At 51.8% G+C, this 10,532-nt stretch overlaps 1 protein-coding gene across 4 annotated transcripts in view; it reads right to left on the bottom strand.

The window, feature by feature from the left end:
* Nucleotides 1–7,198: 7,198 nt before the first annotated feature.
* The window catches only part of LOC147095720 (ral guanine nucleotide dissociation stimulator-like), a 305,851-nt gene continuing 302,517 nt past the window's right edge, over nucleotides 7,199–10,532 (bottom strand). For 2 of the 4 annotated variants that reach the window (XM_085974764.1, XM_085974766.1), the window contains 2 exons: nucleotides 9,163–9,237; nucleotides 7,201–8,253 (listed from right to left, as the gene is read on the bottom strand). In XM_085974764.1, the coding sequence (XP_085830890.1) occupies nucleotides 8,010–8,253; nucleotides 9,163–9,237 (319 nt within the window). In that variant the 3' untranslated portion in view covers nucleotides 7,201–8,009. Of the gene's footprint in view, nucleotides 8,254–9,162; nucleotides 9,238–10,532 lie in introns of all 4 variants that reach the window. The other 2 variants (XM_085974763.1, XM_085974765.1) reach the window with 2 other exon arrangements.

Below are 10,532 nucleotides of genomic sequence, written 5' to 3'. Positions count from 1 at the left end.
CAGTGCTGTTAGGGGGTAATCCCACAGTGCTGTTAGGGGTAATCCCACAGTGCTGTTAGGGGTAATCCCACAGTGCTGTTAGGGGGTAATCCCACAGTGCTGTTAGGGGTAATCCCACAGTGCTGTTAGGGGGTAATCCCACAGTGCTGTTAGGGGGTAATCCCACAGTGCTGTTAGGGGGTAATCCCACAGTGCTGTTAGGGGGTAATCCCACAGTGCTGTTAGGGGGTAATCCCACAGTGCTGTTAGGGGTAATCCCACAGTGCTGTTAGGGGGTAATCCCACAGTGCTGTTAGGGGGTAATCCCACAGTGCTGTTAGGGGTAATCCCACAGTGCTGTTAGGGGGTAATCCCACAGTGCTGTTAGGGGGTAATCCCACAGTGCTGTTAGGGGGTAATCCCACAGTGCTGTTAGGGGTAATCCCACAGTGCTGTTAGGGGGTAATCCCACAGTGCTGTTAGGGGTAATCCCACAGTACTGTTAGGGGGTAATCCCACAGTGCTGTTAGGGGGTAATCCCACAGTACTGTTAGGGGGTAATCCCACAGTGCTGTTAGGGGGTAATCCCACAGTGCTGTTAGGGGGTAATCCCACAGTGCTGTTAGAGGGTAATCCCACAGTGCTGTTAGGGGGTAATCCCACAGTGCTGTTAGGGGGTAATCCCACAGTGCTGTTAGGGGGTAATCCCACAGTGCTGTTAGGGGGTAATCCCACAGTGCTGTTAGGGGTAATCCCACAGTGCTGTTAGGGGGTAATCCCACAGTGCTGTTAGGGGGTAATCCCACAGTGCTGTTAGGGGGTAATCCCACAGTGCTGTTAGGGGTAATCCCACAGTGCTGTTAGGGGGTAATCCCACAGTGCTGTTAGGGGTAATCCCACAGTGCTGTTAGGGGTAATCCCACAGTGCTGTTAGGGGTAATCCCACAGTGCTGTTAGGGGTAATCCCACAGTGCTGTTAGGGGGTAATCCCACAGTGCTGTTAGGGGTAATCCCACAGTGCTGTTAGGGGGTAATCCCACAGTGCTGTTAGGGGGTAATCCCACAGTGCTGTTAGGGGTAATCCCACAATGCTGTTAGGGGTAATCCCACAGTGCTGTTAGGGGTAATCCCACAGTGCTGTTAGGGGGTCATCCCACAGTGCTGTTAGGGGTAATCCCACAGTGCTGTTAGGGGGTAATCCCACAGTGCTGTTAGGGGTAATCCCACAATGCTGTTAGGGGTAATCCCACAGTGTTGTTAGGGGTAATCCCACAGTGCTGTTAGGGGGTCATCCCACAGTGCTGTTAGGGGTAATCCCACAGTGCTGTTAGGGGGTAATCCCACAGTGCTGTTAGGGGTAATCCCACAGTGCTGTTAGGGGGTAATCCCACAGTGCTGTTAGGGGTAATCCCACAGTGCTGTTAGGGGTAATCCCACAGTGCTGTTAGGGGTAATCACACAGTGCTGTTAGGGGGTAATCCCACAGTGCTGTTAGGGGTAATCCCACAATGCTGTTAGGGGTAATCCCACAGTGTTGTTAGGGGTAATCCCACAGTGCTGTTAGGGGGTCATCCCACAGTGCTGTTAGGGGTAATCCCACAGTGCTGTTAGGGGTAATCCCACAGTGCTGTTAGGGGGTAATCCCACAGTGCTGTTAGGGGTAATCCCACAGTGTTGTTAGGGGGTAATCCAACAGTGCTGTTAGGGGTAATCCCACAGTGCTGTTAGGGGGTAATCCCACAGTGCTGTTAGGGGTAATCCCACAGTGCTGTTAGGGGGTAATCCCACAGTGCTGTTAGGGATAATCCCACAATGCTGTTAGGGGTAATCCCACAGTGCTGTTAGGGGGTAATCCCACAGTGCTGTTAGGGGTAATCCCACAGTGCCGTTAGGGGTAATCCCACAGTGCTGTTAGGGGGTAATCCCACAGTGCTGTTAGGGGGTAATCCCACAGTGCTGTTAGGGATAATCCCACAATGCTGTTAGGGGTAATCCCACAGTGCTGTTAGGGGGTAATCCCACAGTGCTGTTAGGGGGTAATCCCACAGTGCTGTTAGGGGTAATCCCACAGTGCTGTTAGGGGGTAATCCCACAGTGCTGTTAGGGGGTAATCCCACAGTGCTGTTAGGGGGTAATCACACAGTGCTGTTAGGGGGTAATCCCACAGAGCTGTTAGGGGGTAATCCCACAGTGTTGTTAGGGGGTAATCCCACAGTGTTGTTAGGGGGTAATCCCACAGTGTTGTTAGGGGTAATCCCACAGTGCTGTTAGGGGTAATCCCACAGTGCTGTTAGGGGGTAATCCCACAGTGTTGTTAGGGGGTAATCCCACAGTGCTGTTAGGGGGTAATCCCACAGTGCTGTTAGGGGGTAATCCCACAGTGCTGTTAGGGGTAATCCCACAGTGCTGTTAGGGGGTAATCCCACAGTGCCGTTATGGGGTAATCTCATAGTGCTGTTAGGGGTAATCCCACAGTGCTGTTAGGGGTAATCCCACAGTGCTGTTAGGGGTAATCCCACAGTGCTGTTAGGGGTAATCCCACAGTGCTGTTAGGGGTAATCCCACAGTGCTGTTAGGGGTAATCCCACAGTGCTGTTAGGGGGTAATCCCACAGTGCTGTTAGGGGTAATCTCACAGTGCTGTTAGGGGTAATCCCACAGTGCTGTTAGGGGGTAATCCCACAGTGCCGTTATGGGGTAATCTCATAGTGCTGTTAGGGGGTAATCCCACAGTGCTGTTAGGGGTAATCCCACAGTGCTGTTAGGGGGTAATCCCACAGTGCTGTTAGGGGTAATCCCACAGTGCTGTTAGGGGTAATCCCACAGTGCTGTTAGGGGTAATCCCACAGTGCTGTTAGGGGTAATCCCACAGTGCTGTTAGGGGGTAATCCCACAGTGCTGTTAGGGGTAATCCCACAGTGCTGTTAGGGGGTAATCCCACAGTGCTGTTAGGGGTAATCCCACAGTGCTGTTAGGGGTAATCCCACAGTGCTGTTTGGGGTAATCCCACAGTGCTGTTAGGGGTAATCCCACAGTGCTGTTAGGGGTAATCCCACAGTGCTGTTAGGGGGTAATCCCACAGTGCTGTTAGGGGTAATCCCACTGTGCTGTTAGGGGTAATCCCACAGTGCTGTTAGGGGTAATCCCACTGTGCTGTTAGGGGTAATCCCACAGTGCTATTAGGGGTAATCCCACAGTGCTGTTTGGGGTAATCCCACAGTGCTGTTAGGGGTAATCCCACAGTGCTGTTAGGGGGTAATCCCACAGTGCTGTTAGGGGTAATCCCACAGTGCTGTTAGGGGTAATCCCACTGTGCTGTTAGGGGTAATCCCACAGTGCTGTTTGGGGTAATCCCACAGTGCTGTTAGGGGTAATCCCACAGTGCTGTTAGGGAGTAATCCCACAGTGCTGTTAGGGGGTAATCCCACAGTGCTGTTAGGGGGTAATCCCACAGTGCTGTTAGGGGGTAATCCCACAGTGCTGTTAGGGGTAATCCCACAGTGCTGTTAGGGGTAATCCCACAGTGCTGTTAAGGGGTAATCCCACAGTGCTGTTAGGGGTAATCACACAGTGCTGTTAGGGGTAATCCCACAGTGCTGTTAGGGGGTAATCCCACAGTGCTGTTAGGGGGTAATCCCACAGTGCTGTTAGGGGGTAATCCCACAGTGCTGTTAGGGGGTAATCCCACAGTGCTGTTAAGGGGTAATCCCACAGTGCTGTTAGGGGTAATCCTACAGTGCTGTTAGGGGTAATCCCACAGTGCTGTTAGGGGTAATCCCACAGTGCTGTTAGGGGGTAATCCCACAGTGCTGTTAGGGGTAATCCCACAGTGCTGTTAGGGGTAATCCCACAGTGCTGTTAGGGGTAATCCCACAGTGCTGTTAGGGGTAATCCCACAGTGCTGTTAGGGGGTAATCCACAGTGCTGTTAGGGGGTAATCCCACAGTGCTGTTAAGGGGTAATCCCACAGTGCTGTTAGGGGTAATCCCACAGTGCTGTTAGGGGTAATCCCACAGTGCTGTTAGGGGTAATCCCACAGTGCTGTTAGGGGGTAATCCCACAGTGCTGTTAGGGGGTAATCCCACAGTGCTGTTAGGGGGTAATCCCACAGTGCTGTTAGGGGTAATCCCACAGTGCTGTTAGGGGTAATCCCACAGTGCTGTTAGGGGTAATCCCACAGTGCTGTTAGGGGTAATCCCACAGTGCTGTTAGGGGGTAATCCCACAGTGCTGTTAGGGGGTAATCCCACAGTGCTGTTAGGGGTAATCCCACAGTGCTGTTAGGGATAATCTCACAGTGCTGTTAGGGGGTAATCCCACAGTGCTATTAGGGGTAATCCCACTGTGCTGTTAGGGGGTAATCCCACAGTGCTGTTAGGGGTAATCCCACAGTGCTGTTAGGGGGTAATCCCACAGTGCTGTTAGGGGGTAATCCCACAGTGCTGTTAGGGGGTAATCCACAGTGCTGTTAGAGGGTAATCCCACAGTGCTGTTAGGGGGTAATCCCACAGTGCTGTTAGGGGGTAATCCCACAGTGCTGTTAGGGGGTAATCCCACAGTGCTGTTAGGGGTAATCCCACAGTGCTGTTAGAGGGTAATCCCACAGTGCTGTTAGGGGTAATCCCACAGTGCTGTTAGGGGTAATCCCACAGTGCTGTTAGGGGTAATCCCACATTGCTGTTAGAGGGTAATCCCACAGTGCTGTTAGGGGTAATCCCACAGTGCTGTTAGGGGGTAATCCCACAGTGCTGTTAGGGGGTAATCCCACAGTGCTGTTAGGGGTAATCCCACAGTGCTGTTAGGGGTAATCCCACAGTGCTGTTAGGGGTAATCCCACAGTGCTGTTAGGGGGTAATCCCACAGTGCTGTTAGGGGTAATCCCACATTGCTGTTAGGGGTAATCACACAGTGCTGTTAGGGGGTAATCCCACAGTGCTGTTAGGGGTAATCCCACATTGCTGTTAGGGGTAATCCCACAGTGCTGTTAGGGGGTAATCCCACAGTGCTGTTAGGGGTAATCCCACATTGCTGTTAGGGGTAATCCCACAGTGCTGTTAGGGGGTAATCCCACAGTGCTGTTAGGGGGTAATCCCACAGTGCTGTTAGGGGTAATCCCACAGTGCTGTTAGGGGTAATCCCACAGTGCTGTTAGGGGTAATCCCACAGTGCTGTTAGGGGTAATCCCACATTGCTGTTAGAGGGTAATCCCACAGTGCTGTTAGGGGGTAATCCCACAGTGCTGTTAGGGGGTAATCCCACAGTGCTGTTAGGGGGTAATCCCACAGTGCTGTTAGGGGGTAATCCCACAGTGCTGTTAGGGGTAATCCCACAGTGCTGTTAGGGGTAATCCCACAGTGCTGTTAGGGGGTAATCCCACAGTGCTGTTAGGGGTAATCCCACATTGCTGTTAGGGGTAATCACACAGTGCTGTTAGGGGGTAATCCCACAGTGCTGTTAGGGGTAATCCCACATTGCTGTTAGGGGTAATCCCACAGTGCTGTTAGGGGGTAATCCCACAGTGCTGTTAGGGGTAATCCCACATTGCTGTTAGGGGTAATCCCACAGTGCTGTTAGGGGGTAATTCCACAGTGCCGTTAGGGGTAATCACACAGTGCTGTTAGGGGGTAATCCCACAGTGCTGTTAGGGGGTACTCCCACAGTGCTGTTAGGGGGTAATCCCACAGTGCTGTTAGGGGGTAATCACACAGTGCTGTTAGGGGGTAATCCCACAGTGCTGTTAGGGGTAACCCCACAGTGCTGTTAGGGGTAATCCCACAGTGCTGTTAGGGGGTAATCCCACAGTGCTGTTAGGGGGTAATCCCACAGTGCTGTTAGGGGTAATCCCACAGTGCTGTTAGGGGTAATCCCACAGTGCTGTTAGGGGGTAATCCCACAGTACTGTTAGGGGGTAATCCCACAGTGCTGTTAGGGGTAATCCCACAGTGCTGTTAGGGGGTAATCCCACAGTGCTGTTAGGGGGTAATCCCACAGTGCTGTTAGGGGGTAATCCCACAGTGCTGTTAGGGGGTAATCCCACAGTGCTGTTAGGGGGTAATCCCACAGTGCTGTTAGGGGGTAATCCCACAGTGCTGTTAGGGGGTAATCCCACAGTGCTGTTAGGGGGTAATCCCACAGTGCTGTTAGGGGTAATCCCACAGTGCTGTTAGGGGGTAATCCCACAGTGCTGTTAGGGGTAATCCCACAGTGCTGTTAGGGGTAATCCCACAGTGCTGTTAGAGGGTAACCCCACAGTGCTGTTAGGGGGTAATCCCACAGTGCTGTTAGGGGGTAATCACACAGTGCTGTTAGGGGGTAATCCCACAGTGCTGTTAAGGGGTAATCCCACAGTGCTGTCAGGGGTAATCCCACAGTGCTGTTAGGGGTAATCCCACAGTGCTGTTAGGGGTAATCCCACAGTGCTGTTAGGGGGTAATCCCACAGTGCTGTTAGGGGTAATCCCACAGTGCTGTTAGGGGTAATCCCACAGTGCTGTTAGGGGTAATCCCACAGTGCCGTTAGGGGTAATCCCACAGTGCTGTTAGGGGGTAATCCCACAGTGCTGTTAGGGGGTAATCCCACAGTGCTGTTAGGGGTAATCCCACAGTGCTGTTAGGGGGTAATCCCACAGTGCTGTTAGGGGGTAATCCCACAGTGCTGTTAGGGGGTAATCCCACAGTGCTGTTAGGGGTAATCCCACAGTGCTGTTAGGGGTAATCCCACAGTGCTGTTAGGGGTAATCCCACAGTGCTGTTAGGGGGTAATCCCACAGTGCTGTTAGGGGTAATCCCACAGTGCTGTTCGGGGGTAATCCCACAGTGCTGTTCGGGGTAATCCCACAGTGCTGTTAGGGGGTAATCCCACAGTGCTGTTAGGGGTAATCGCACAGTGCTGTTAGGGGGTAATCCCACAGTGCTGTTAGGGGTAATCCCACAGTGCTGTTAGCGGGTAATCCCACAATGCTGTTAGGGGTAATCCCACAGTGCTGTTAGGGGGTAATCACACAGTGCTGTTAGGGGTAATCCCACAGTGCTGTTAGGGGTAATCCCACAGTGCTGTTAGGGGGTAATCCCACAGTGCTGTTAGGGGGTAATCCCACAGTGCTGTTAGGGGTAATCCCACAGTGCTGTTAGGGGGTAATCCCACAGAGCTGTTAGGGGGTAATCCCACAGTACTGTTAGGGGTAATCCCACAGTGCTGTTAGGGGGTAATCCCACAGTGCTGTTAGGGGGTAATCCCACAGTGCTGTTAGGGGGTAATCCCACAGTGCTGTTAGGGGTAATCTCACAGTGCTGTTAGGGGGTAATCCCACAGTGCTGTTAGGGGGTAATCCCACAGTGCTGTTAGGGGTAATCCCACAGTGCTGTTAGGGGGTAATCCCACAGTGCTGTTAGGGGGTAATCCCACAGTGCTGTTAGGGGTAATCTCACAGTGCTGTTAGGGGGTAATCCCACAGTGCTGTTAGGGGGTAATCCCACAGTGCTGTTAGGGGTAATCCCACAGTGCTGTTAGGGGGTAATCCCACAGTGCTGTTAGGGGTAATCCCACAGTGCTGTTAGGGGGTAATCCCACAGTGCTGTTAGGGGGTAATCCCACAGTGCTGTTAGGGGGTAATCCCACAGTGCTGTTAGGGGGTAATCCCACAGTGCTGTTAGGGGTAATCCCACAGTGCTGTTAGGGGGTAATCCCACAGTGCTGTTAAGGGGTAATCCCACAGTGCTGTTAGGGGTAATCCCACAGTGCTGTTAAGGGGTAATCCCACAGTGCTGTTAGGGGTAATCCCACAGTGCTGTTAGGGGTAATCCCACAGTGCTGTTAGGGAGGGATTTCCATGATTTTGACCCAGCGACGATAAAGGGCCAAGAGCTGGAAAGTGGGATTAGGGTGGATCGCTCTTTTTCAGTCGGCACAGATATGACGGGCCGAATGGCCTCCTTCTGTGCCGTAAATTCTATGAAGGAACGGTGATAAATGCCCAAGCGCCCTCTGTCTTGTCCTTCTAGGTGGTGGGGGTCACGGGTTTTGGGATATCTAATTATATCCCAGCCAGCAAGAGTCGGAAAACGGAGAAAGAGGACGTATCATTTGTCGGTGATTTACCATCGCTTCTGGAGAGCTTCTCGTTCTGTGACAGGAGAGCCTCAGCTCGACGCTCGAGCTCCGAACCCCCGGACTCCCGCTTTATATAAAGCACCAGGCGCTTCAGGCAGACGAGATCCAGCCCCTGAAAATCTTCGGAATACTGCTCCAGCCACGCGGAAAAGACAGAGGAGGCCGCACTGCAACACCAACGCAGGAAAGTTAGGAGGAGTCTCACAGCCTGTCAATGCACAAAACTCCACTGGATGGCAAACCCAAAAGAGTTATGAGGACTTCTGCAACAGCGTCAAGTTACATCTATAGCACAGCTTCAGTGCAGCAAGCGTTGCAATATATTCCATAGTAGGAGGGAATGTTAGGGGAGATGTACATAACTACGGTTAAAGACATAGGGGTTTTAAGAAAGACGCTTGCATTTCTATAGCACCTTTCACGGCTTCAGGACGTCCCAAGGCACTTTACAGCCAATGAAGTACTTTTTGAAGTGTAGTCACTGTTGTGATGTAGGAAACGCGGCAGCCAATTTGTGCACAGCAAGCTCACACAAACAGCAATGAAGTAAATGAGCAGATCATCTGTTTTTTAGTGATGTTGGTTGAGGGATAAATTATTAGCCAGGACACCAGGGAGAACTCCGCTGCTCATCTCTGAATAGTGCCATGGGATTTATTACGTCCAACTGAGAGAGCAGACGGGGCCTCGGTTTAACGTCTCATCCGAAAGACAGCACCTCCGACAGTGCAGCACTCCCTGAGCACTGCACTGGAAGTGTCAGCCTAGATTTTTGTGCTCAAGTCTCATGGAGTGGGACTTGAACCCCCGACCTTGCGATTTAGAGATGAGTGTGCTACGCACTGAGCCACGGCTGTAAAGTTCTTCATTGGCTGTGCTTGGGACGTGCTGAGGTAGTGAAACTCGCTAAGTGAATGCAAGTTCTTTCTCAACAATCCGTGGTCATCCACGCAGCATCATCAGCTTTCCTTCCAAGCTTCAGGGACTGGTTAGGAAGCTCTGTGTGTGAATGACTGAAGGATAATACAGCCCATAATAAGCAAAAGATCAAGGGAAAATCTGCCGTAAAAACTTACTGTCGGAGATGATCCCAATCGTTTAACGAGCATCTGTCTGCGTTGTCCCCTATTTCTCTCTTTAAATGTTCTAACCTGCGTAGACAAAGGCACAGAGACATTTCAAACTATCGGTCAGTTACTAATGTTAGGCTGGTGGTCAGCTGTATCAGTAGAAACATAGAAAAATAGGAGCAGGAGTCGGCCATTCGGCCCTTCGAGCCTGCTCCGCCATTCAATATGATCATGGCTGATCCTCTATCTCAATACCATATTCCCGCTCTCTCCCCATACCCCTTGATGTCTTTTGTGTCTAGAAATCTATCGATCTCCTTCTTAAATATATTCAGTGACTTGGCCTCCACAGCCTTCTGTGGTGGAGAATTCCACAGGTTCACCACCCTCTGAGTGAAGAAATTTCTCCTCATCTCAGTCCTAAATGTCCTACCCCGTATCCTGAGACTGTGACCCCTGGTTCATGGGGTGATGGCACAGACCACTGCTTGCATGGGGTACGGGCATTAAGGTGGCGCCTGAACCAGCAGCACAGGTTCCTGGGCACAGGCCCACTCAAAGCCCACTGCACGGGCCAATTACTGAAATCAGGCTGGCACCGCTTTCAAGGAGCAGACAGCAGTGCGTTGTCCGCCAGCTGGACACACTGACCTCAAGCCTGAATTCCCCACATGTGCCCTCATTGTGCTCGACACGGAGGGTGCTCCACGGCTGGTCCAGGTTGCCAGGATGGGTGGTGGAGGCCACGGGAGTGCAATCATTAAAGATGTCGAAATGGCGGGCGGGGTAGTGTTGGGGAACAGTTCGGGCTGGTATTTTGGATGGATCATAGAATCATAGAAATTAACGGCACAGAAGGAGGCCATTTCGGCCCATCGTGTCCGCACTGGCTGACAAAGAGCCATCCAGCCTGATCCCACTTCCTGGCTCTTGGTCCGTAGCCCTGCAGGTTACGGCACTTCAAGTGTACATCCAAGTCCTTTTTAAATGTGGTTAGGGTTCCTGCCTCTACCACCCTTTCAGACAGTGAGTTCCAGACCCCCAACATCCCCCTGGGTGAAGAAATTTCCCCTCAAATCCCCTCTACACCTTCCCCCAATTACTTTAAATCTGTGCCCCTGGATTTTGACCCCTCTGCTAAGGGAAATAGGCCCTTCCTATCCACTCTATCTAGGCCCCTCATAATTTTATACACCTCAGTAAGGTCGCCCCTCAAGGATGAGATCGAATGGGCTGAAAGACATTCTTCACCCAAACCCATCTCATGATCCCGTGGGTTTGTGACTACATTCCCAACTTTGTCAAACCAGCACGAACAAAGAGAGACATTTTTCTCAGCAAGCGGTAACAGCGTAACAGTTAAAGAGCCCCAGCCT

Source organism: Somniosus microcephalus, unplaced genomic scaffold (assembly GCF_052327205.1).
Source record: "Somniosus microcephalus isolate GS21.2 unplaced genomic scaffold, FLI_Smic_1.0 unresolved_chr1, whole genome shotgun sequence".
Taxonomy (NCBI): Eukaryota; Metazoa; Chordata; class Chondrichthyes; order Squaliformes; family Somniosidae; genus Somniosus; species Somniosus microcephalus.
This window is presented reverse-complemented; position numbering and strand designations above follow the sequence as displayed.